This window comes from Schistocerca cancellata, chromosome 11 (assembly GCF_023864275.1).
Source record: "Schistocerca cancellata isolate TAMUIC-IGC-003103 chromosome 11, iqSchCanc2.1, whole genome shotgun sequence".
Classification (NCBI taxonomy): Eukaryota; Metazoa; Arthropoda; class Insecta; order Orthoptera; family Acrididae; genus Schistocerca; species Schistocerca cancellata.
The window spans coordinates 102029593-102056712 of record NC_064636.1 but is presented as its reverse complement, the minus strand read 5'-3'; the positions used below and the strand labels follow the sequence as shown (position 1 = coordinate 102056712).

At 44.7% G+C, this 27120-nt stretch overlaps 1 protein-coding gene across 1 annotated transcript in view; it reads right to left on the bottom strand.

The window, feature by feature from the left end:
• LOC126108271 (serine/threonine-protein phosphatase 6 regulatory ankyrin repeat subunit C-like) overlaps window positions 1–25952 on the bottom strand; it is a 66730-nt gene extending 40778 nt beyond the window's left edge. The window contains exons 1-2 of the mRNA XM_049913498.1: window positions 25874–25952; window positions 5198–5774 (exon numbers count right to left, since the gene is read on the bottom strand). Coding sequence (XP_049769455.1) covers window positions 5198–5763 — 566 coding nt within the window. The 5' untranslated portion in view covers window positions 5764–5774; window positions 25874–25952. The remainder of the gene's footprint in view (window positions 1–5197; window positions 5775–25873) is intronic.
• Window positions 25953–27120: the final 1168 nt, after the last annotated feature.

Genomic DNA, 27120 nt, shown 5'->3' with positions numbered 1-27120 from the left:
TATCAATATACTGTGACGCACAAAATACTTCATGCACCATTTTCGAAGGTTTAAACAACAATCCTCATGACCTTCAAGTGTACAATATTCAATAAGTCACTCCATGAATACTTTATAGCTACAAATAAAAAATTATGATTGATAAATATACTTATTCCAACCTGCATGACAACACGTCAGACAAAAGTCTATGATATTATGCATGAATCTACCTGTTTCAGTTAAATTACGGGTGGTCCTTTTAGGCTACATGCATCAATGTAGTATGCTACATGAGGAAAAATTATGGACTTTCTTACGCACTTGCACGGTACATTTTTAGGCCTCCTTTTTCCACATGGAATTTATATGGAGGGATTATCTGTGCTACATGAGCTACATTTACTAAAGACAAGCCTCGTCTTTGCCAAGATTGATGGGGTTAATAATAACAGAAGAAATTATAATAATGAATGATCTCTTCAAAAAACTATTATATTGGATAAACAAGGCTGCTTAGTAGCTTAATACCACTTCAAAGTAAAAAATAAATTCCTTCTGAAATTATAATAAAGGGAAGCCACTTCAAGAATAACAATGGACGCATTCTCAAACAACAGTCACTGCCTATGATTGACTTCTTTATATATCAAATGCATCTCTTCTTTTAGTAAAATTATAAGCCTCTATCACAATAATAAAGAACTAGAAAATAATTAACATTCCTTGACACAATGGCACACTACTGCAGTTATAAATGTGACAATGGAGAACATTCTGGAAGTTTGATTGATACTCGTCGCTGAGTTTATTTTGTACGATCTAGTGTTGGTGTAACTTAAACTCTTACAAGATCACAGCAGCTCAGGTGGGAAAAAACACTTCCTGCAGAAATTTCTGTAGCCTACAATAATGCCAGTAGTGCAGCTGACAATTATGTGATTTTATTTCAGTGGTTACAAAAACAACTCTAAAGTACACATTAGGTAGCTGAGGCAACTAGTGGCCATTGATATGGATTAACAAGGAAAAGAATGTTTTGTAAAGGCTGTAATGAACCTCCAGGGAAACGGAACGCTCATCCAGTCAGGAGAATTCTTCGTTAATGGCAAAACAGCGGCACTGCATTGAAAGTAGTTTGGTGGTCTGTTAAAATTGCTCTACCTTCATTTGCTTAAGCTCTGTGTTCGAATCACTCATCAGCCAAACACTTAACAAGTATTAACAGACCCTCTTTGCCTCCGGTGACTTCTGTTGAACAACATAAGGTTCCACTTTCCTTCCTAATCTACAATAAAGCCGACACTCCTTCACTACCTGCTGGAGGAGAGTCGGTGTATGTTGGGCCATGACAGAGGCAGACGTCCGGCTAGCGGAAGCTCACCATTAACCTTTCTTGCACCAGAAATTTTACTTCATCCCTGAAACAATTGTCATGTAAAGTCACGGCAAACTTATTTGAACTTGCAATGTAGAAAATGTTGGTGCTGAACTGGGAATCTAACCCAGATATCTCTTTCTGCCATCTTGAACACTTTTCGGACAATACAGTTCCATCGTTTTGTTGGGTCTCAACATTCCATAGTTATCCAGGTTTCGATGAATGGGGAAGGTCAGGTTTTAAATACTGGTTGGGTACAAAAATTTTCGCTGTGGGATTTCAAGTTGTAGTATCCGCACTGCAAGAAATGTGGAAAGCAATTATGATTTTTAGCATTTGTGCATGCAACGTCAACAATAACAATTGGCGCCAATTTTGACCCTGAAACAGGCAGAGAACTTTTTATCCTATCATTTCAGATTTATAAATTCCACTCCTAGTGGCTGGTGGAAAAGTATTTGACAGGTGTGTAGCCAGTGGTGATAGCATATACAGGGTTAAGAGTCCCAGTCAGCACAGAACTTTTCCTCGCATAATTTCTTGTTCAGACCTGAGCATATCTCACTGGAGGTGAAATAAACTGACATTGTGTATCTATATGTGGCTAGAAAACAACATGATATATGCTGGGTTCGAAACGCAGCAGGGGAGTACTTTGTTGTATAATCATTTCAGTTTCATCATCCCTCTAGCGGTGAAAAATTTCGATACATAAAATTATAACAGTTTATTGTGCTTCATTCACAATCCCTGCCCAAAACAAAACTTTATGCCCCATCATATCAAGTTTGAAAAAGTGCATATGATGTTACATGCGGTTAAAATGATAGTTAAGATCTGTAGTGACCGGATTGGAGTCCTGGATCCCAGTCCAATACAAAAGCATGTAGTTTGAAGCTGAATCTTGCTTTTTGAAATCTCATTTATTGTAATTCACTTCAGTTTACAAGCACTGAGGACCGTCATCTCTGGTAAAGGGTTTTCTGATATTTACATTACTGTGGTATTGCTTTTCATATGGACGATAATAGACGAAGTGCAAGAAAGTTATGTGGCTGCATACAAACCAGGTGGAATGCAGTTCAGGAAATTTGGCTGCTTCTGAGCATGGTAACACACGCATATAAATTTGACAGGCACGACACTCGTCTGATTGTCAAACATTTCGTATTGTAATTAATGTGATACTTTGATCATCAGACATCGTTCAAAGCCTGTCTTAAAACTGGTCTTTGAAAGGTACAGCTAATGAAATAGTTGACAGCGTGTTTCAAATTGAGCTGGAGAAGGAAATCAGTACAGCGGGCAGTAAGGCACGGTGAAACTCGTGATTTGACAACAGAAAGAGGCTGTGGTTGTGAAACAGTTACGTGTCATAACAGTATTACCACATTCATCTCAATTTCATTCATTAAATACGGTTGACAGGAATTTAAGTATTTTTCAAGTGAGCATCCTCACTTTGTAAGCACACATGAAACCATGGGGTAGTTAAAGTAAGCCGTGTCATTCCCCAGTGATGGAAAAACACACACTAATTGTGTGTGTGTGTGTAGGGGGGGGGGGGGGGGGGGGTGATGAGCAATGTTTGTGATTGATGATGTAAGTTGTGCTGTAAACTTGCTACTGAAATAAAATTAAGTTTGTCCTCCACATACAGTAGGTATGAATGGTAAATTCCGTGAGAATCTGATGTCTATCTAGAAGGGCTGGCATGGGTACAAGGGGGAGTTGGATGAACATGGGATAGTGAGACATCCTCCCCAAAAAATGGTAAAACTTCACTGTGTGAAGTGGACACTGTATGAAGTAAAAAATAATTCTGCTTACATGTCGTTTTATACATCTTATTTTAATTATTAAAATCATAGGTACCTGTGGTGTATAAAATTTGTGTGTAATACTATGTATAATTTTGAGAGGCTGGGGGGGGGGGGTGTCAAGTGGCATCAGTGAAAGACAGAGACAGTTCCAGAACCAAACATTGTATATGTGTCTGTAACTGACACCCAATAGTGTGGGAAGTATGAGGCAGTGAACTAGGTGAAGATCACGACAAGAATCTATTATACATCATCAAGAGAATTTTTAAAATATACACAAAGATTACTGTTAGTAAAAAGATTCCCGTTAACAAAAATTTTTTCAAACATAAGAGCTTGAGTCATTTCCCACAGCGTGCATAACGAGTTTGGAATAATGTAACGTTTTAAATTTTTTTCAAGAATGTAAATAACAATTGTAATATGTTTATTGCTTAAACAATGAATTTTGATGTTAATCTTTATAGAATAAAAGAGAAAGACACTGAATGATTTACAACACTGGCTCTATGTTCATTACAATTGGTTCAGGGAATGCACAGTGTCATCTCGAACACAAGATTTCCAATATGTCAAATAGCACATAAAATACTATGTAAGTATTAAAATCTAAATGAAAATTAAATGATCATTTATCAGTGTTAGTGGCTATTAGACTTGTATGAACATATGTAACTGTAAGATGGTGCAGAAAAATGGTAACTCTGGTCGCACAGACACTTTAAGGGTCACAGACTATCAGAGGTGGAACAGCAACAACAATGGATGGGATAGATAATGTCATAAGGTGTGCCACAGGAGAATGGAAGCCTGTAGTGTTCACTGGGTGGCTATAGTAAAGCCATAGATCCACTGAAACACACACACACAGGGGTGGACACCTGTTCATCGAATACACAGTAAAGCACGGTATTCTGTATATCACAGAAGGGAACGTATCCAAGCACTGCGTGAGCTTTATGTAATGCTGAGTACAGAGGCGAACAAAATGAGGTGGGAAGACTCAATTTTATGGTACCAGTAGGTCTGGCCTGTGATCCTGCGAGGTGGTCTCAGGCTGCAAGAGGTGTGAGCAGTCAGCCACTGGGGCACCGATGCTTACTTCACCTGGTTTTCTGAACATCTTCCATACAAGCCCTCACAGCAGAGCATTCTTTTATATTATGTGCCTTTAGAGCAATTAACATCTTCCGTGTACTGTCTGGATTTGAAGAGAACTAAGAATTATCTTGGAATAGTTACTGGCATATGGCTTGCACGTGGAAAGAAAGTGACAGACAACTACGTAAGAGCCAAAGCTGTAATACTAAGGTGTGAATAGTGATTACTCTGATAGTCTCCTTTACTACACGAAGAAAATTCCACAGGTCAACATCAGCAACATAAAATTGTAGATAAGTTGCCGCCCTCCTCTAATCATTCTGCAGTACACTACCTTTCTCGAGGTGTCGGCTGTAAGTGACTTACTCGGTCACCATCTTTATGCAGTGTGGCACTATTCAAAGGTGTCTCATTGTCATCAGCCACAGAGGCAATGGACAACTTTAGAGACCACTTCATGGGAACAGGCCTACAGCAACCAGTACAGGCTGCCGGTTGCAAACTACACCCGTCACTGCGCCTGAGCCTATGCTGGGCAATACAGCTTTGTGTCCACAGCAGTCTGCCTCGTGCTCCATTCACACAGTGAGTGTACCCTCTGTCATTGTCATGCTAAAACCTAAACAACCACTTTCTGTATACATGTAGTTTAGTATAATGCCTACCAACTGGCTCTTTGATGATTTTTGTTAGCTAACATACCTGGTAATGAACACTGTTCAGTTTAGGGGTTCAATGAAACTGCTACACGAGGGTAATGATAGCATTGTGAGCTATCGTGAAATGACTGTCTATGATGGTGTATTTTACAGCAGACACACATCTACGAAAATTCAGTGGGAAAAATTACACAGTTGGAAATACACACACCTAGAACCGAGAGACACTAATCAGTGGGTTGTCTCACACTTACCTGGTTTGTGGTGGTGGATCGTACAGCAACCGGCTCACTTCGATCAAGTCTTTAGGTTGATGAAGCATCGCATCTGCCCACCCCTGAGTGGCCATCACCTCGAACGGACAGGTCTTAATAAATTCGATGGCTGCTCGCCTGAGGTCACTGCAGGAGTGGCGGACTGCGAGGGTGGCTGCGGCCGCCGCGGTCTCCACGGTCAGCTGAGCGGCCACCTGCCGCTCGCACTCCGCCTTCAGCCCCGATGCCCCGTACTTATCCGCTGCAGTCAGCAGCTGGGGGGCCATGCCGGGCAGCTGGGGGGCCCGCAGAGTGTACAGGTAGGAGACCAGCTCCCTCAGCACCGGGCCCCCGATGTCGGCAATCCTCACCACGCCAGTGCAGGCCTCGAGGGTGTCGTGGGCGAACATGGCCGCAAATACGCGGCTCCTATCCGCGAGGACGGCCCTGTGCACCACCAGCCGAGTGTTACCTGCCTCGAGTATCACCATGGCGTCGTCCCCGGCGTCCAGGAGTGCACCCAGGTTGACAGCCATCGTCTCTGTGATGTCCTTAACTGCTTCCATTGCGGACGATTCTGAAACACGGCAACACGGAGCAGCCCTTTCAGCATACAGGTGACTGACGATACTTCTACGAGTGACAGCCACACCTGTCTCCCCAGCGACAGTTGATAAATACAGGGTGAGTCACCTAACGTTACCGCTGGATATATTTCGTAAACCACATCAAATACTGACGAATCGATTCCACAGACCGAACGTTAGGAGAGGGGCTAGTGTAATTGGTTACTACAAACCATAAAAAAATGCACAGAAGTATGTTTTTTAACATAAACCTACATTTTTTTAAAATGGAACCCCGTTAGTTTTGTTAGCACATCTGAACATATAAAGAAATACGTAATCAGTGCCGTCTGTTGCATTCTAAAATGTTAAGTACATCCGGAGATATTGTAACCTAAACTTGACGCTTGAATACCACTCCTCCGTTGTTCAATCGTGTGTATCGGAGAGCACCGAATTACGTAGGGATCCAAAGGGAATGGTGATGGACCTTAGGTACAGAAGAGACTGGAACAGCACATTACGTCCACATGCTAACACCTTTTTATTGGTCTTTTTCACTGACGCACATGTACATTACCATGAGGGGTGAGGTACACGTACACACGTGGTTTCCGTTTTCAATTACGGAGTGGAATAGTGTATGTCCCGACATGTCAGGCCAATAGATGTTCAATGTGGTGGCCATCATTTGCTGCACCCAATTCCAATCTCTGGCGTAATGAATGTCGTACACGCCGCAGTACATCTGGTGTAATTTCGCCGCAGGCTGCCACAATACGTTGTTTCGTATCCTCTGGGGTTGTAGGCACATCACGGTACACATTCTCCTTTAACGTACCCTACAGAAAGAAGTCCACAGATGTAAGATCAGGAGAACGGGCTGGCCAACTTATGCGTCCTCCACGTCCTATGAAACGCCCGTTGAACATCCTGTCAACGGTCAGCCTAGTGTCAATTGCAGAATGTGCAGATGCACCATCATGCTGATACCACATACGTCGACGCGTTTCCAGTGGAACATTTTCGAGGAACGTTGGCAGATCATTCTGTAGAAAACCGATGTATGTTGCAGCTGTTTGGGCCCCTGCAACCAAGTGGGGACAATGTTTCAAGCGTCAACTTTAGGTTACAATATCTCCGGATGTAATTAACATTTTACAATGCAACAAACGGCACTGATTACGTATTTGTTTATATGTTCAGATGTGCTAACAAAACTAACGTGGTTCCATTTAAAAAAACGTAGGTTTGTGTTAAAAAACATACTTCCGTGCATTTTTGTATGGTTTGTATTAAACAACTACAGTAGCCCCTCTCCGCACGTTCGGTCTGTGGAATCGGTTCGTCAGTATTTGATGTGGTTTAGGAAATATATCCAGCGGTAACGTTAGGTGACTCACCCTGTACAGTCCATCCTTTGTCGGTTCCAGCAGTATCACACCCTTTCTGTCCGACTGATGCCATTGGTGAATAACAGCAAATCTTTAATAATACCATTTTCAAGCTTTACCTTTTCTTTCAGAATATTTCATTTGGAGAACAAGCTCCAGAAGCGGCAAGGACATTATTTCCATTATTTTTTCTACAGTGCAATGTTATTTGGTATGGAAATGGTTTGAAATAGACGTCTACCAAAATACTAAATAGGCTGTACAGAACTATAGTATTACTCTATTCAACGAGATGTTCTCTTTCCTTCTCCTGTTATTCAAGAAAACAACACTGTTTTATGACCTGAATCTGTATTATTCGTCATTTAACAAGCAGTCATGCATGAACCCTTGCAGGAGTTGTTTCACACAGGGGATGAAGCCTGTGTGTCGGGAGACTGACTCGTGCGTTCACAGTGAAAGATCGTGAAGTGGGTTCAGCCGAGTACGTAGTTCAAATTTTCATCCACCAGAGTACAGTAGCGGACAGACACATTCAAGAAACAGTGAATTGTACTGTTTATTTCTTGAAGGATTTTTCTTTTATGGTTGTACAGTTTTGTGTATGTTTTTAGTAGTGTGGATGATGCGTGAATGTGGCCTAAAGTAAATATGTAGATCACTGATATAGTGACAAACGCCGTACGAAGTAACGTGAGAAATTCTTAATACACTGTGAATGAAGACGACGGGGAATTTTGTATTATAGTGTGTCAAGTAAGGTTATGGTAAAGGGAAGCTAATTTCAGTGTAAATGTAAACAGTTAATAATGTAAAGTATAAATAAAGTACCAGAATGTTAAATATTTTGGAAAAAAGTACAGTTCGAGTCTGTTGTTTATTGATTTGTTAGTCATGAAAAAAGCGCGCTAACACAGGAGAATAATATTTTTGTATTGGCCTTAATGCGGACTGAGCAATCACAACAGAGTATTCTTCACGCGTCTCTTCTCTTGCAAACGGAGAATGCTTACACCAATCTAAGAAGTCAGAGCCCAGCCTTTCAATGGTACGGTCGTGTGTAGTATGAGCTCCGAAGGAAGTAGTTGTTTGCCAGTTTCGTGTCTACATGTGCTACATGTCTCAAAAGTGCTTTACAGTGAAGGTAAATAAATTCATTCATAGCGGTATCAACGAGCAGCAATACGGCAGGGCAGCGCTGCCAACTTACACGACGAGCGGGGACCCTGAAACTGGGACGGCGGCAGACGGAGGAGGTCTGACACTCAGTTTCAGCACGCCGAGGCTGCAGCATTCAACGAAAGATAAGTTTGTTAGAACTGTTGTGTGTGTGTGTGTGTGTGTGTGTGTGTGTGTGCATGTGCGTGGCGTGTGCATGTGGGTGTGTGGGTGTGCATGTGCGTGTGGGTGTGTGGGTGTGTGTGGGCGCCCGAGCAACTAGCACACTTGAACAGAGAGGAGGAGTAGATGTTAAAGTAAAAGGAGGAGGTTTTTGAGGATGTTTCTTCGTTATTTACGGACGGTGAAGTAGACTTTGCTTCAAGTACGTCAGTTAATGTAACTAGTGGAGACAATGAAGATCCTGAAAGTCACATTAAGCCGGCCAGAGTGGCCGAGCGGTTCTAGGCCCTACAGTCTGGATCCGCGCGACCGCTACGGTCGCAGGTTCGAATCCTGCCTCGGGCATCGATGTGTGTGATGTCCTTAGGTTAGTTAGGTTTAAGTAGTTCTAAGTTCTAGGGGACTGATGACCACAGCAGTTAAGTCCCATAGTGCTCAGAGCAATTTGAAAAAAAGTCACATTACACATGAAATCGGTAACAATCAATTGCGTGATGACAATATTGGTAGTGTTACTGAATCAAATATGGATACCAAATTCGGAATAGTACCGAAGGAAAATGATAAACAGGGAACAGTAAAGCAGAAAATAGAACAAAGAAGATATGTTTGCAGCATTAATGGTTTCTATGAAAGATGGACGTACTAATTTGGCTGAAACAACTGATCAGAACATCAATGGAAAACTTGAAAAGCAGACTGCGGTTTTAAAAGATATGTGGGAAAATGATCTGAAGTCATTAGAAAGTAAAGTGGATGGCAAAATTTCTGAAGTTGAGAATAACTGCCAACAATCCACTAGAACTGTAGAAAGTGAATTAACAGATGCCTTGAAAAAAGTTGCTATTGGAAAGAAAGAAAGGGCAGATGTGATAAAAGAAAGAGTGCAGAAACTAGGTCAAAATAACGGCGGTAGAGTGTGTGTGTGGTAAGATCACAAACTGTTAGGCAGTAAAATCAGTTCTGAATATGCCAAATGTATGACTGAAGTAAAAAGTGTGTCCGACTGAATGGGCGTGAAGAAGAAAATGTTCTTCAGCTAACTAACCAGGTAGAAGAGGTTGAAAATAAGTCGGGTGAGCATAGCAGTAGATTATGCCAAGTTGAAACTAACCTCAGATATGGAACAAACAGTAGTGGGTGTAGTTTTGTCGCAGCATCATCTGAAATATCATATGTCGCTAACAGGCAGTTTTCACGTTTTGATTCAACAGAAAATGTACATCCACAGAAAATGTACATCCAAAAGAATTTTGGAATGACTTCAAACGAGTTCTATCTAGTTTGTGGTCAGACAAAAAATAGGGTTCATTACCTCTCAATTCTAGGAAGAGACTAGAATTTGGGGGGTTATCGCTACTAAACAGTACGATACTATAGATAAATTTAAAGAGGCGTTTTTTAAGGAATATTGGGGCAAGCAAAAACAAATGGAGTTGCTAAATAGCTTCTGGGCTAGGGAAACGTTTAATGCCAGGAAGGAAAGCTTAAGAAAGTTTGCGTTAAAGTGGACGACAAAGTTTGCGTTAAAGTGGACGACAAACTTTTCATATTTAAACAACAAAGCCGAGACAGAAGAAATTGTTATGGGCCTGGAAGGTAAATTGCCCATGAACTGGCGAAACAAAATTATTGCACCTCCTAGGGATGACGTTTATAAATTTATTGCTATTTGGAGAGAGTTGACAAGTTGTTCCATGAGGAGGAGCATGCAAATTGTAACATCAGACCACCAAATAATGCAGAACCGCGGCAGAATGCAAACGTTAACAGAATTGGTGTGTACCCCGGAAACAGCGGGAGGTGGCGCTACCCAACAAATGATAGGCGAAATAATGGGGAGCAGGTGCTCAATTATCGGCCGTATTCTCCGGTGCGAGAGGATGATGATGCGCCAAGGTGACAGCAAATGGCGGTAAACTTAAGAAATGGTACAGAATCCGTTAAACTAAATGCCGTCTGTGAAAGGGCTAGCGTTTACAGGATGGGGAGTAGTAATTTGAACCCGCTAGCAAAACCCTTTGTACGTGTTAGAACTAAACAGGCTGGGACTGTGAGTGAGGAGCAGAAGAAGGTAGCAACAACAGACGAAACGAGCTATATACACACATCTGTACATTTAACGGAGGTCTAGGAGATTTTTTGGACAGACATAAAATAAGCACTGTATTGCAGACGAAACGGGTGATGAATTGGCGGAGAACGTCCTTAGCAACCAAGTTGAAGTCTAGTCATGTTCTGGGGAAGGAATAAGTACAGAAGCTGCAGAATTACAAGAGATTGGTGATGTCAGTATAGAAGAAATACTATTGTCTATAAATGACATTTGTGAGGCTATAAGGGAGAGGCAGGAAAATGGTGACCAAAATGGCGGTCAGCCAACTAATCATGAAAGAGAGAGAGAGAGAGAGAGAGAGAGAGAGAGAGAGAGAGAGAGAGATTGGTGGGGTGGGGAAGGAGAACACGAAGAATGGCGAAACGCCGGAAAAAATTTTTGAGCTGTCATTAGTGAACAGAATAAATAGTATGGGGGAGAAAAGTGATGTGGGTAATTCTGCAAAAATCTGTGTAATTTCTGGAAACAGGGAAGATTTCGATAGAAGAGACGTTGTGAACGATTTTTTGGAGCAGGGTTCTGACACCAGCAATGAAGGAAAGGTGTTGAGTCAGCCAGTAATCAGTCTGCAAGTGTGTAACGAGGAAGTGCAGTGTTTGGCAGATAGTGGCAGTGATTTACGTGCTGTGGGTAAAAGTTTGTTAGGATCGTTGCCAAATAGAAATGAAGTTGTAACAATGCCAGTAACGGGGCTGCAGATAATTGTAGCTACAGGAAAAGTTAAAAACCTGTTAAACAGGAAGTTCTGTTGCGATTAAAAATAAATGGTGTACTCCATGACTTCCTTATAATCGCTGATCTATGTATAAAAATGCCAATTGGCGTAGATTTCTTTAATCAGTACAAAGGGAGATTAAGTTTTAATGAAAATGTATTTTTTGAAAGTAATAGAAACTGACTTAACATTTAAACTAGTTGCCCATCCAGCGGAAATAGTAATTTTATTTCCTCTAAAATGTGAAGGCACGTTTTCACAAACTCACTTTGGACTAAAAAAAGGAAAAAAAAACAAATGTGCAGGACTAGTGGTGTTTACGCTGACCCCGCTCCCCCCCCCCCCCCCCACACACACACACACTTAGCGTTAAATGAATGTTGCTTTCGTTCTGTAGAATTTTACTCCTTGTTTTCCACATGGCTAATTTGCGTAACAGAAAAAAATGATACGCGTAGAAAATTCTTTCTACATCTACATCCATACTCCGCAAGCCACCTGACGGTGTGTGGCGGAGGGTACCCTGAGTACCTCTATCCGTTCTCCCTTCTATTCCAGTCTCGTCTTGTTCGTGGAAAGAAGGATTGTCGGTATGCTTCTGTGTGGGCTCTAATCTCTCTGATTTTATCCTCACGGTCTCTTCACGAGACGTACGAGGGAGCAATATACTGTTTGACTCCTCGGTGAAGGTATGTTCTCGAAACTTCGACAAAAGCCCGTACCGAGCTACTGAGCGTCTCTCCTGCAGAGTCTTCCACTGGAGTTTATCTATCATCTCCGTAACGCTTGCGCGATTACTAAATGATCCTGTAACGAAGCGCGCTGCTCTCCGTTGGATCTTCTCTATCTCTTCTATCAACCCTATCTGGTACAGATCCCACACCGCTGACCAGTATTCGAGCAGTGGGCGAACAAGCGTACTGTAACCTACTTCCTCTGTTTTCGCATTGCATTTCCTTAGGATTCTTCCAATGAATCTCAGTCTGGCATTTGCTTTACCGACGATCAACTTTATGTGATCATTCCATTTTAAATCACTCCTAATGCGTACTCCTAGATAATTTATGGAATTAACTGCTTCCAGTTGCTGACCTGCTATTTTGTAGCTAAATGATAAGGGATCTATCTTTCTATGTATTCGCAGCACATTACACTTGTCTACATTGAGATTCAATTGCCATTCACTGCACCATGCGTGAATTCGCTGCAGATCCTCCCACATTTCAGTACAATTTTCCATTGTTACAACCTCTCGATACACCACAGCATCATCTGCAAAAAGCCTCAGTGAACTTCCCAGGTCATTTATGTATATTGTGAACAGCAACGGTCCCAGGCATGGCTGTCTTCACTTAGCCGCTGCAGCTCGGAAAGGCGGGTGACCTGGAACGAGCTTCGCCTGGCTGCCACCAGGGCACGAGGGATCGCGCTCTAGTTCTAACAGAGCGCGATCCGCTGAGAAAGCCTACTTCCGGCGCCGCCATTGCATTTATCAGCGCGCTTACTTCCTGCCGCGCCCATCTTATCAGTAGTTACGTCACTGCATATGAGGCAGCTGCATGTTATTCGACTCGAGGCAGCCGCACAGTACAGACAGCCACGCCGTACCGCAGGAGAAGATATGCAAGAAGATCAAGACTGCCTGTTTACCAGAGTGTGGATAGATTTAATCTTACACCAAAGAATACAGCACAACAGCAACTACTGGAAGGGCCTGTTGTCTTTGTAGGGTGCAAGATCAATTTTTCTTGTACTACTACAGAAGTAGTTGCTAGTAATTCTTGGATTACTGTAGCAATAATTAGAGGAGGTGATTTGTTTTTTTTTTTTGTGGTTTTAGGGCGCACAACTTCAATGGTCATTTTAAGAATGCACCGCGAGGCACAAGTTGACAACAACAACTTAAACGGAAAACACGATAAAAGACAGACTGACAGGCATAGGATTAAAAAACAGCATCATCAAATCTCCTTAGAGAGGTTGGCAAATTGATAAAACAAAGAACACGAGCAGCTGCTCGTGGGTCATCCGCTAAAATGGCATCGAAAGTACTTGGCAGGTTAAGATCTAGACGCAGTGTGTTAAAATCTGGACAGGACATTAAAATGTGTCTAACCGTCAGCAAGTGCCCACATGGGCAGAACGGCGCCGGTGCAGCCGTCAGCAGATGGCGATGGCTGAACCGGCAGTGTCCAATTCTTAACCGGGCCAAAACTACCTCCTCCCACCGAGAAGGGCGTGAGGAGGACGTCCAAGCCACGGGAATTGGTTTTAAGGCCCGAAGCTTGTTGTCTGTAAGTGCAGCCCAATCGGCATGCCACAGCGATAAAATGCGCCGACAAATGACCCTGCTAAAATCGGACGAAGGGACACAACAAGAAGCTGTCCGAGGCTGGAGGACCGCAGCCTCGGCCGCGGCATCTGCAGCTTCGTTCCCAGGGATACTGACATGGCCAGGAACCCACATAAAGCTAACCGGAGAACCGACGTCCACCAGCTGCTGAAGAGAGCGTTGGATCCGGTGTACGAAAGGGTGAACCGGGTACGGATCACTGACGCTCTGGATGGCGCTCAGGGAGTCGGAGCAGATGACATAAGCAGAATGTCGGTGGCGGCAGATGTAAAGAACAGCCTGGTAGAGGACAAAGAGCTCAGCTGTGAAGACCGAACAATGGCCATGGAGCCGGTATTTGAAACTTTGTGCCCCGACAATAAAGGAACACAAGACCCCGTCATTGGTCTTAGAGCCATCTGTATAAATGAAAGTCATATTGATGAACTTCGAACGAAGTTCCAAAAAACGGGAGTGGTAGACCGAACCGGGGGTAACCTCTTTTGGGAGCGAGCTGAGGTCAAGGTGAACGCGGACCTGAGCCTGGAGCCAAGGTGGCGTGTGGCTCTCGCCCACTCGAAAGGTTGCAGGGAGTGAAACATTAAGGTGTTGAAGGAGGCGACGAAAGCGAACTCCAGGGGGTAGCAGGGCAGAGACATACAACCCGTATTGACGGTCGAGAGAGTCGTCAAAAAAGGAACGATAAGACGGATGGTCGGGCATTGACAGTAGCCGACAGGCATACCGACAAAGCGGTATATCGCGCCGGTAGGTGAGTGGCAATTCGCCAGCGTCAGCATGAAGACTCTCTACGGGACTAGTATAAAATGCTCCGATCGCAAGTCGTAAGCCCCGATGTTGTATGGAGTTGAGGCGGCGTAAGATGGATGGCCGTGCAGAGGAGTATACGAAGCTCCCATAATCCAGCTTGGAGCAGACGATCGACCGATATAGACGAAGTAGGACGGTTCGATCCGCTCCCCACGACATACCACTGAGAACACGGAGGACATTCAAAGAACGGGTACAACGGGCGGCCAAATATGACACATGTGGAGACCAGCTAAGTTTCCTGTCAAATGTAAGGCCTAAAAATTTGGTAGTCTCCACGATTGGGAGAGCAACGGGACCAAGTCGTAAGGACGGTGGGAGAAACTCTTTGTAGCGCCAGAAGCTAATACAGACCGTCTTCTCGGCAGAAAAACGGAAGCCATTGGCGACACTCCAGGAGTAAAGACGGTCAAGAGAACGCTGAAGACAGCGCTCCAGGACACGTGTACACTGCGCGCTGCAATAGATGGTAAAATCGTCCACGAAAAGGGAGCCTGATACATCAGCTGGGAGGCAATCCATTATTGGATTGATCGCGATGGCGAAGAGAGCGACGCTCAAAACTGAGCCCTGTGGCACCCCATTCTCCTGGCGAAAGGTGTCGGACAGGACAGAACCCACACGTACCCTGAACTGTCGATCCATGAAAAAGGAACGAATAAAAAGAGGGAGGCGACCGCGAAGGCCCCATGTATGCATGGTGCGGAGAATGCCCGCCCTCCAACAGGTGTCGTAAGCCTTCTCCAAATCAAAGAACACAGCCGCGGTCGGGCGCTTCCGCAAGAAGTTATTCATAATGAAGGTCGACAAGGTAACCAGATGGTCAACAGCAGAGCGGCGCCTACGAAATCCACACTGTACATTGGTAAGTAGGCGTCGAGACTCGAGCAGCCAAACCAATCGAGAGTTAACCATTCGCTCCATCACTTTACAGACACAGCTGGTAAGCGAGATAGGTCGATAACTGCAAGGCAAGTGCTTGTCCTTCCCCGGCTTAGGAATCGGGACAACAATAGACTCGCGCCAGCATGCGGGAACATGTCCCTCAATCCAGATGCGATTGTATGTACGAAGAAGAAAACCTTTACCCGCAGGAGAAAGGTTCTTCAGCATCTGAATATGAATAGAATCAGGCCCTGGAGCGGAGGACCGTGATCGGCCAAGTGCGTTTTCGAGTTCCCGCATGGTGAATGGGGCATTATAACTTTCACAATGCGAGGAGCGGAAGTTAGGTGGCCGAGCCTCCTCTGCCTGTTTGCGGGGGAGGAAGGCAGGGTGGTAATGAGCGGAGCTCGAAACCTCTGCGAAAAAGCGGCCGAAGGCATTGGAGACAGCCTCAGGGGCCACAAGGACGTCATTCGCGACCTTCAAGCCAGAAACTGGTGAGTGGACCTTACTGCCAGATAGCCGGCGCAGGCTACCCCAGACAACAGAAGAAGGAGTAAAACTGTTGAAGGTGCTTGTGAAAGCAGCCCAGCTGGCTTTCTTGCTTTCTTTGATAATACGACGACACTGAGCACGTAATCGTTTATAATTGATACAATTCGCCACTGTAGGGTGGCGTTTAAATGTGCGTAAAGCACGTCGACGAGCACGTAAAGCGTCTCTACATGCTGCGGTCCACCAGGGGACCGGTACGCGACGTGGAGAAGAAGTAGGGTGAGGGATGGAATATTCAGCAGCAGCGAGAATGACTTCCGTGAGGTGTGTGACCTGACGATCGCAGCTTGTGAAGGTTTGATCCTGAAAGGTCGCCCTGGAAGAGAAGAGCCCCCAGTCTGCCTTGGAGATGGTCCAACTAGAGGAGCACGGAGAGGGGGTATGCTGCAGGAGATGGATAACACACGGGAAGTGGTCGCTCGAATATGTATCAGAAAGTGCATACCACTCAATCCGGCGTGCAAGTTGGGGAGTACATATAGAGAGGTCTAAATGGGAATAGGTGTGAGATGTGTCCGAAAGAAAAGTAGGGGCGCCAGTATTGAGGCAGACAAGATTGAGCTGGTTGAAAAGGTCTGCTAACAAGGAGCCCCTCGGGCAGGATGCTGGAGAGCCCCAAAGGGGATGGTGGGCATTGAAGTCTCCAGTTAACAAAAATGGTGCAGGTAGCTGAGCAATAAGTTGCATCACGTCTGCCCTGGTAACGGCAGATGACGATGGAGTGTAAACGGTACAAAAGGAAAACGTAAAAGTGGGGAGAGTAATGCGGATGGCAACTGCCTGCAGGCCGGTGTGCAACGTGATGGGATCGTAGTAAATATCATCCCGGACCAGCAACATAACCCCTCCATGAGCTGGGATACCTACCACAGGGGGTAGGTCAAAACGCACAGAGGTGTAGTGTGCCAAGGCAATTTGATCGCATGGGCGTAGCTTCGTTTCCTGGAGGGCTACGACGAGCGGACGGTGCAAGCGGAGCAGCAACTTCAAGTCCTCTCGGTTGGAGCGAATGCTGCGAATATTCCAGTGAATAAGTGCCATCGTAAGAAAAGGAAGATGAAAGAAGGGGTCACCTCGAAGGTAGAGGAGGTGATTCTGCGCTTGCAGGACTGGAGAGTGTCAGATCACTCGTTCTTCAACATCAGTTTATAACTTTGTACTCCAGCTCGTGCGACTTCCTTCATAGAGCCAAAGTCATGATATTTGAGGTGTTTGTTTATGTTTGACGCTGCCTTTTTTTCTACACTTGTACAATTAAAGCTTCAATCTAGGATTGTGGTTACACCAAGACAAGCTGCATATGTATCTGAAACGCTGGAAGGTTTGCAAGGGAGTCAACTGACGGACTGTGAGTACTTTCATCATTTTGGTCTTACGTTTCTACTGTTCCTTAGTGTGAGTCATTCTACAGTCCAGAGCTATTGTGAGAATGTGTGTAAGGTTTCCGACCAACAGATAAAATATAATGTTTATGAACCCCAAAAAAGGCACGCCATAAGATTATGTAAACGCAAACAACAACGTAACACACGAATCAGCTGAATTTTTTCAACGAACCCTGCGGCAGAGTAGAAGGACTCACCCATGAGAAACTCTTCAGTTTCGATTGGAAAGCGCTTGGGTTACTGCTAAGATGTTTGAATTCTTGTGGTAGCTTATTTAAAATAGGCGCAGCTGTACACTGCACTAGAGGCAAGGGAGTGCGATCCTGTAAAATTACTGATTCTTCCTACAGGAAACATTACGAGCTTTCCACAAATAACTTACTGTAACAGAAAACGAGTACTTCTGAACATTTTCATGTATGACATCGGTAGCACCTATCATCACAGTGGGTAACGCAAAGTTGTTCAATGCGCTAACAGTTTCGCAAACCGTCGACTTTTACACGCATGTTCGGCACAAACTGTTCTCCTGGTTTTCTGACGGCCGACTTTGTCTCTCGTGGTATCAATCGTGTTTCGAAGTCTCAGCTCCTGGTTCGGTTCTCGCCTGAGTGGTTCGTAACTGCAGTCCAGAAACGACTGCCGCTTCGATCGCGTGGTCTGTACGGCCGGCAGAAAACTTTTTGTTCTAACTTAATCAGATTTTTACGTTTTGCACAAACTGCAACACCGTTACAGGTTTTCACGCTAATTAAGGCCGTGTAAGCATGGTCTCTTCCGAATGTAGTTTTGACCAAAATGCGATGCCGGTAGCTGGAGTCCAGAGTTTTTCTTTTTCGTGCCTTCTGCGTTGCTCTGCAGATATTTCCATAGCAAGTTCCATACCGTGACAAATATTTCTTTATACCTAACCCAGAGGTGAAACAGCAACTTTCATAAATGCAGCTTTGAAACTTTTTAATGCAACGAAATATTTTCTTAAAAATTTTCATCCCCTATTCCACTCCCTTAGGGGTTGAATTTCCAGAAACACTCAAACACGTATTTTTTTATTTTCTCACTGAGAAAGCAAACACTAGTTTTTGTAGTTCTAGCTCCAAAATTACCTTAATAGAGACATTTCTCAAAAATCCTTCATCCCAATTTCACCCCCTTAGGGTCGAAATTTCGCGCAATCTTCTTACACGCACCTCCTCGAGATTTGCAGTTTCGGTTTGGGTTGGGCGATGATGGGTCAGACGGGCAGGACATTCCCTTTTATGCAGAGAGAGTATTAATTAATAATCATACAGTAATTTTTGCTCACGAACTGATCTGGTGACCGATCTCGAGTTATTTTCCGTCCAAGCTTATGGCTGATGCCGTTTATTTATTCCATACTTTTATCTTTCGTTACTGTGTAAAAGCAGTCGCACAGTAACAATTCGCTTACAAGTGTATCTGGATTTTTTCGTATTTTCATTATTCCTCGGAACATACGCGTTCCCAAAGTAACAGGGAAATTTAGGTGCACTCCTCATGTAAACATCCTAATTAAACGGAAGTCCAGCTGCGTTATAACTTGCGTAGTTACAGTTTAGCGTAAGCCGCACCTCGACGCATGTTCAGTCATTCTGCGTGTATTTCGGGTGACCTAACACGGCTATACAACCGCTGTGAAGAACCGTAACCGAACTATGTGTGGCATCTGGAGCAGAGAACAAGTTTTTCAAGCATTTCTCAAGAGAACTTTCAGGGATTAACGATCTCTAAAACGTCGCTGCACTGCTGTTACGGTTTTCCGGCAGTGTCAGACGGCGTGTATCGCGTCAGCCCAGAGGGAGCGGCAGGGCAGCCGGCTGTGCTGGGGGCGGAGCCTGTGCGCAGCGCCCGTCAGCTGGCTCGCCAAAAGGAGTCAGGCATCACGTACCGCTCACGGATCGGATCGGATTTATTTCAGCCACAGACGACACGAAAAGAAGTTTCATCGACATGGACTTTTAGTAACTTCCAATTTGGGTAGAAAATTCGACGTTGGCTACATAGATTTTATTTCTCATTTTATTATTTGTTGTTATGCAGGAAAGCTCCCGAACCAGATACGCATGTTGAGTGCGACATCAGACAAGTAAAGGCAGCAGAATGGGCGTTCTGTTCCTACTTGTCTTTTTTTTTGTGGTTTTAGGGCGCAAAACTGCTATGGTCATTAGCGCCCGGTCCGGGACTTAAGAAACAGTAAAAAACCTAAAATAAAAACCAGCAGCAGTGGGAACGAAAGGCATAAAATTGGAGAAACTAAAAGCAGAAGGAAGGCTTAAAAATCCACTACAGAAAGGGGTTGGTTATCCCAAAAAAAAAAACTTCAAATGACTGACGTCATTTCACTGGCACGAATGAACTCTAGAACGCGATCGGCCGATCGCGTGTCATCTGCTAAAATTGACGATATATCAGGCGACAGCTGTAGACAGGCGCGTAACGGATTAAAATAGGGGCACTCAATTAAAAGGTGTCTTACCGTCCTCAGCTGAGAGCGTTACTTGATGCACTGTTTTTTTTTTTACATCATCTTCACTCCCCTAACCTCCTCCCACACACACACACACACACACACAAAATGCGACATTGTGGTTCATCTCATATCTGCTACACGTTGTCAATATTTATAAATTCTGCCGTCCGTTACCACTTTAACACACAGCATGTGACACAGCGTGTCCTACAGAGACTCGCATTCACGATTTATGCAGCAGTTTCCGCAGTCCATGGTCTCGTGGTTAGCGTCCCAAGTTCGATTCCCGGCCGAGTCGGTGTTTTCCCTCTCTACGGGTCTCGGTGCTTGTTCAGCCACCATCATTGCCGGTCGGTTTCACCGCCGCGCAAACCGACAAATTCGAGTGAAACAGGAGGTCTTTCTCCTACCGGCCGAGCAACCCCAAACGGGATCATCTCCCGGTCAGTTCACTTCATTTTTAGGGTTCCAGGCTAGGCGCAAATTGAGACGCATATAGCGCGTGTGGCGCGACGAAGCGCAGCGCGCGTTTTCCTAACTTCAGGTTCAAATGGGGCCGCGCAAACTGCGACGCGACGCGACGCGACGCGACTGGGACGCGACGCGCGCCTGCGCCAGGTCGCGCGGCGTTGTGGTTGCGACACAGTTTCTGGCGACGCGCGTCACGCGAGCACAGCGGGAGGGGGAGAGGGGGGGTGGGAGGAGGAAGGCAGTCCTGCCGTGTGCTCACCCCGGCATGGCGCGTATGGGCAGTGAAAGTATTGCCCGTCCGAAAAATACAGCCTTATAGTATACTGAATTTTATTAACACTGAGTAGTGTTTCGTCTTTCGCCGTTCAAGAGCTCCATCTATGTACGTTACTACATAATAGTTTTCAGTTGCAAATATCTCTACAGTTCTTTTGGTTTGTTTCTTCTTTTGTCAAGAACAATGGACAGTTCAGTAACTGGTGAGCCCTTAGCCACTGGCATTATTATATTCTGCCTCCGTTATGTTTTCAGATCGTAACAAGGGATAGACGATTCATCCTGAGGGTAGTGAATAAGGAATAATTATAAAATCAAGTGATTTAGAAACGAGGCAGGAAATTAAAATAAGGGTATCTACTTGCTGCCTGTAATGCTGACATATCTTTATGATCTGCTGCAAGAAGTCGAAAAGGCGTTATTTCCACAGCTATGACCTCTTTCTGCTTCTGATAAAATGTCGAACATAAGTACGTGGGTTTCACTGTCGTTACTTGGATATAGATCTCATAAGAGACATTATAGTATGTACCCGTGGACGTCACATTTCCACTGCAAGCTACAAACACTCGAAAAGCAGTCAGAAATAATGTTTCAATTGGCTCGCCAAGATGAGAAACAGCATTTCAATTGTTGCATGCACATTATTCAGCATTAATAAACTAATTATACAAATGAAAAAATGGTATTATTAGGAAAGTAGGAATATCCTAAAAGAGTGTGGTGCTTAGATATATTTAATTTGTTGAAATGTACTGCTGACAAAGGGAGATCTACTTTGATGACAACGTTCTTGTAACTCCAGCTCACAAGGCACACATGGCCAGCTTCTGCATTCCTGTCGCCCGTATTATCCTCCGCTGCTGGCAATACACTGACCAGTGTGTTGTGCGACAGATCAATTCTTTCCTTTTCTAGAGCAGTAGGTGAGTAACCAGCATCCGGCAGGTGCGTATTATTCCGCCTGAAGGAACGGTCGTCATTATTTTAACACTGCTCAGACAAGAGAAGGAATTAAATCCTTTGGTAAGTTTCCATTCCAGTCCCTCAGTGTTAGACACTATGGGTTACGGGGTTTCGAGCAAAACTCAAACAGAATTGGCAATTTATTTTTGCGTGAGTTGTTAACCTTTTCTCATTCGAAGAAGCGTCACCATTTATGAGTAACGGCCACATTTCTCTTGTTGACAATTTTAATTGTACTTTGTAAAAACACAGAGTAATTTGCGCAAACTCATCTCACAGCAGCTACTGCGGCAGAATTCTGAAACAGAGTGCCTCAGAAAACAAGTAACTGGCAATCACAGAGGTCAATAGCTTACGAAAACCTCAGTGTCGGTTTGTAGTAACATAAGAGATGAAATTTCATTTTTATTTTCATACTAGGAAAATAAAATGAGAGAGAGTTGTAGTCTATTCCCGATGTTATTCAATCTGTATATTGAGCAAGCAGTAAAGGAAACAAAAGAAAAATTCGGAGTAGGTATTAAAATCCATGGAGAAGAAATAAAGAGGTTCGCCGATGACATTGCAATTCTGTCAGAAACAGCAAAGGACTTGGAAGAGCAGTTGAATGGAATGGATGGTGTCTTGAAGGGAGGATATAAGATGAACATCAACAAAAGCAAAACGATGATAATGGAATGTAGTCGAATTAAGTCGGGTGATGTTGAGGGTATTAGATTAGGACATGAGACACTTAAAGTAGTAAAGGAGTTTTGCTATTTGGGGAGCAAAATAACTGATGATGGGCGAAGTAGAGGGGATATAAAATGTAGACTGGCAATGGCAAGGAAAGCGTTTCTGAAGAAGAGAAATTTGTTAACATCGAGTGTAGATTTAAATGTGAGGAAGTCGTTTCTGCAAGTATTTGTATGGAGTGTAGCCATGTATGGAAGTGAAACATGGATGATAAATAGTATGGACAAGAAGAGAACAGAAGCTTTCGAAATGTGGTGATGCTGAAGATTAGATGGGTAGATCACGTAACTAATGAGGACGTATTGAATAGAATAGGTGAGAAGAGGAGTTTGTGGCACAACTTGACTTGAAGAAGGGATCGGTTGGTAGGACATGTTCCGAGACATCGAGGGATCACCAATTTAGTATTGGAGGGCAGCGTGGAGGGTAAAAGTCGTAGAGGGAGACCAACAGCTGAATACACTAAGCAGATTCAGAAGGATGTAGGCTGCAGTAGGTACTGGGAGATGAAGAAGCTTGCACAGGATAGAATAGCATGGAGAGCTGCATCAAACCAGTCTCAGGACTGAAAACAACAACAACAACAACAACAACAACTAGAAAAATCTTGTTTCGCTAGCTGTCGATAACTCAAGAAATAACTACTAATGGAGTCAAAAAAATAAGAAGGGAAGTATAAGTACTGATAAATCGCCAAATATAAAGTTCCCTGTGTTTACGAATTAGCAAAATACTCTCCTTGTGTGCTATCATTCGCCAATCTTTCGTTTCGATGTCTCAAGCGGTTTAGGAGATACGAGAGATGTTGCGAGTATTTCATTCTCGCGGGCGTGAGATTGGAAGTGAGCGCGCTACATAGGATCCGTTTTCTCGAGATCGGAGGCAGATAGAGACCTCCTCCCAAGTCTAAACAAAAATTCGACATGTTGGCTAAATTTCAAACGCAACAACATATGGTGTAACCAAACGCAAAATCGTAGCGAACCTTATTTTTCATTGTAGGCTTTTCGAATTTTGCGTAGCGTCTTACTATAATGTGTATATCGAAATAAGTATGACAATTAGCGAGATGATGGGCACTTCGCCAGGAAGCTGTCATATAACGCTACAAGCAAGTAAAAAATTAAATATTTTACTGAGTAGTTTCTGTAAAATCGTTTGAGAAAGATTACAGTGTGCGCGCGCTTCGTTTCTGTCAGCGGAGAGCGCCGTCAGCCGGCGCGTGCAAAACACGTGCACGCGTCTCGACATGCGTTGGACACGCGCGGCGTGCGTGATTCGTGCGCGTCGCGCTGTAGCGTCGTGTCGCTCCTCAGTCTGCGCCTAGGCTTTAAGACGGCCCTTCCTCAGCAACGGGAGGGCTGGCACCAGCGGGGCTCTGGTGGGAGTGTCGTGGACTCAGTGGCGGCAGGAACGCTCTGCGGAAGCGTGGAGCAGGAAATAGGACGCTGACCGCCAATCGACGAACCACACTCACCACAAAACCGTACAATCTGTGTTGTCAAAGTACGCCAGCATGTCAAAAATTACATTATTTATACGATCTGAAGGAAACTGTTGTTCCACCCGTAACCCGTAAATTTTAAGTGGTCCCAGTGTTTCCTGTTACGAATGTACCGGTATACTCTCATCTGCATAATTGTTAATTCGTTACATCGCCCCTTACCCGTAGCAATCAAATCTAAACATGAAGTACTAAAAACTAATATTGCGATGCATAATGTAGCAGGAATGAGTTACCACCTGCATCTTCAAACCTAAGGCCACTTTACGGTGTGTGGTGGAGGGTATTTCGTGCACCGAGGCCATTCTACTCTGCGCCTCGTTGGTTTCCCGCCCACCCCCGCCGACTATCACCAGCGCGGCCGCGTGACGTCACCTCCCGCCGCTGCCGACCCTGAACTGGCGACACGCACTTATCTGCACCCACCGCGCGGACGCCCGCTTCCTGCCGACAAACCGCAGTGCCGCAGTGCAAGCGTGTCTCCTCTACGCTTTCAGGCCTGCAGCGAAATGAGCGAGACGAGAAACTGCAGCATACACACGGCCAGCCACGTACCACTCGCGAGCGGCACAGCCAAGGCGGATGGGAGCAGTCAGTGGTACCAGAGTACCCTCTGCCACACACTGCCACGCGCCTTGCCGGCACGTACATACAGACTTAGGTGCTAGACTTGCAAGTTTGCTGAAAGTCCTACAGCAGCATGAGGTACAGTGCAGAGGTCTCACAAGTCACAACCACTATAAACCCCACGCCACGCCCGATTCTGTCAAGACTACAACTCGCACTTATACTACACGTGTAATCGATTACTTTACAAATGCGCCACTGTCTCGAATATTTGACGTTATGCATGGAAGCGAGAGAAACTTTTGAGAAGGTTTGAGATAATGTTCAAACTTTGTTGCAAGTTGCCAAGTGCTGTCATTCCCAGACGATGGATGAACGTATCGTGGGTTATTTGGGCTCCACGAGATGCGATGGCAATCTCCGTATCTGTCTCGTTCAGCGTAATACTTGTCTCGCTGTAAGAGGGCTTTAAACACAAGTTTGGACCTCTTAGCGAGCAGTTTACGACATAACTTTTAAATTTGCCGGATAACAGAGTGAAATACTGACAATAAAATTTTTGTTGCCTCCACAAGTCGTTTGAGGCGGCTTAGTTTAACGCCATAGGTTCACCTACGTAACTATTTGTAAGAGGCTTGTACAGACGACGTGGGCCATTTGTAGTTTGATGTAGGCTTGTCGAAATAAACGAATTTTATTTAGTCAAGACGGAGTCCGAAGTATCCTACTTACTTCACCAGAGTACTTTCAGTCACAGTTTCACTTCTAAACATGGAATAAAATTTCCAGAGTGAAATTTTCGCTCTGCAGCGGAGTGTGCACTGATATTGAACTTCTTCGAACATTAAAATTGGGTGCCCGACCAGGCTCGAACTCCCGACCTTTGCCTTTCGCGAGCAAGTTCTCTACCACTTTTTTTTTTTTTTTTTTTTTGCATTTTGTTCGTTGTTGATCGTTGTGTACGTCACTGCGTCACATGAAATTCGGTCAGGTTCGTTTGTTGATCCTTGGACTGAGTTTTTTTTATTACAGAGGCCAAACAGCCCTCTGGCCGAACACGCTGAGCTACCGTGCCGGCTTACCTGAGCTGCCGAAGCACAACTCGAAACACCTCCTCACAGCTCTATTTCCGCAGCAGAGCACTTGCCCGCGGAAGGCAAATGACCCGAGTTCTCGACTCTCGGCCCGGCACACAGTTTTAATCTGCCAGGAAGTTGCGTGCAATAAAATTTGTTTCGCGAGAGGCCGTGTCTGAGGGAACAAGTGATTTTCTTTCATTTCTATTCTGTCACTTAGTAGCAAGCTGAGTTTATTGTACCTAAATGAGTTGTGAAATGCATGTTACTGCCTTTTCAGATCACTACAACGAAAAAATTTGTTTGTTTTGAGATTAAACTGAGTAAATACTGTCAATTATAACAGCTGTCTGTACTTTGCCGCTCTTTATACTGAATTCAACTATTAGTACCGGCATCAGTTGCAACATTATTTGCAAACAAATCTTGCACTCTTCAGACAGCACGGGGCGACTGCGCGTCGTCCCCGCCTGCTGCTGCTGCGCCCACACGCACACCCGCCCGCCCTGCCGTGGGAAAGCGACTGAGCGCCGCCTCGCTGTCCCACAAGCGGCGGGCCGGGGCAGCGGCTCTCAGGTCACGTGACCCCCCCCCCCCCCCGGCCACCTCCAGCAGCGAAAGCCGCAAGCCACGACCTTGGCGCTTCGTGACAGCGTTTCATTCCCTTTTCCGAGAAGTGAGCACACGCAACGCTTACTGCGACAGAACGCTGCCTAACGAACAAACAACTCCGTCGCTCGCTTCTCCCTACGTCATCGCCTGTATTTTCAGTAGTTATTTTGATTTCAGTCTTAACCGAGAAGCTCATAGGTCACAAGTACATAACGTAATTAATTCGCATGATCTGGCCATTCATCTTATAGCGTTTCAGTTGACTGCCTGCTGCCCTGGTGTCCATGCAAGAGCTTAAAATTTTCTGTCTGCTCCTATGTACTGCTTAAAGTACGACGGTCGAAATGTTTATTTTGCAGCAGCAGTTTTTGCAGTAAGCGGTAGTAATTTTTAACAGTTCGTAATAAGAGGGTGTCATCTGTGCTGTGACTGGCTGAGGCAGAACACACTGAGCAGTCGCCGTATTAGGGTTTATACTATCGGCGCTTTGGTGGCACATTTGCTCACTTTGTATTGAAACTTACGTCCAAAGCAAAAAACTCCACTGAACACTCGATATACCTGCGCAATTTCTTACAATACAACGGCGCAAAATAACGGAATACCAAAACGTCATCCCCATAAGCTGCAGTTACTTTAGGGTCAAATACCAAGTTTAATTTCCGCCGCTTCAGTGTAACCACAGTAAGGCCAACACTGTGGATCACCGCACAAAACTGTTGACGTCATAGTAGTTTTGCACAGTCCTGTCTGAAAAATTTCGTTCCACAAAAGCCACGTTCATAAACTTTTGCATCAGCTGAAAACACTGTACTATTCGTCATGTAAAGAGTGGGTATTGCATTACATAATGCGAGAAAAGACACTACCACACCAATTACTACACTTTTTTCAAGACCTTCCCAGTGACCTCTGCTCGTGTTGAGACAGTATTTGACTGCCGTGTCCTCTACTGAGTCCTGACTACTGGACCGACGTAAGGGGTCGTGGGTTCCCTCCCAGCAGTTGCTTTCCTGCTCAGAAATCCGCGCCCCGCCGTGGTGTGTCAGAACGTGGCGGTATCTGCTGGACCGCGGCCTGGGAATTATTTTTGCATTTTTCATTA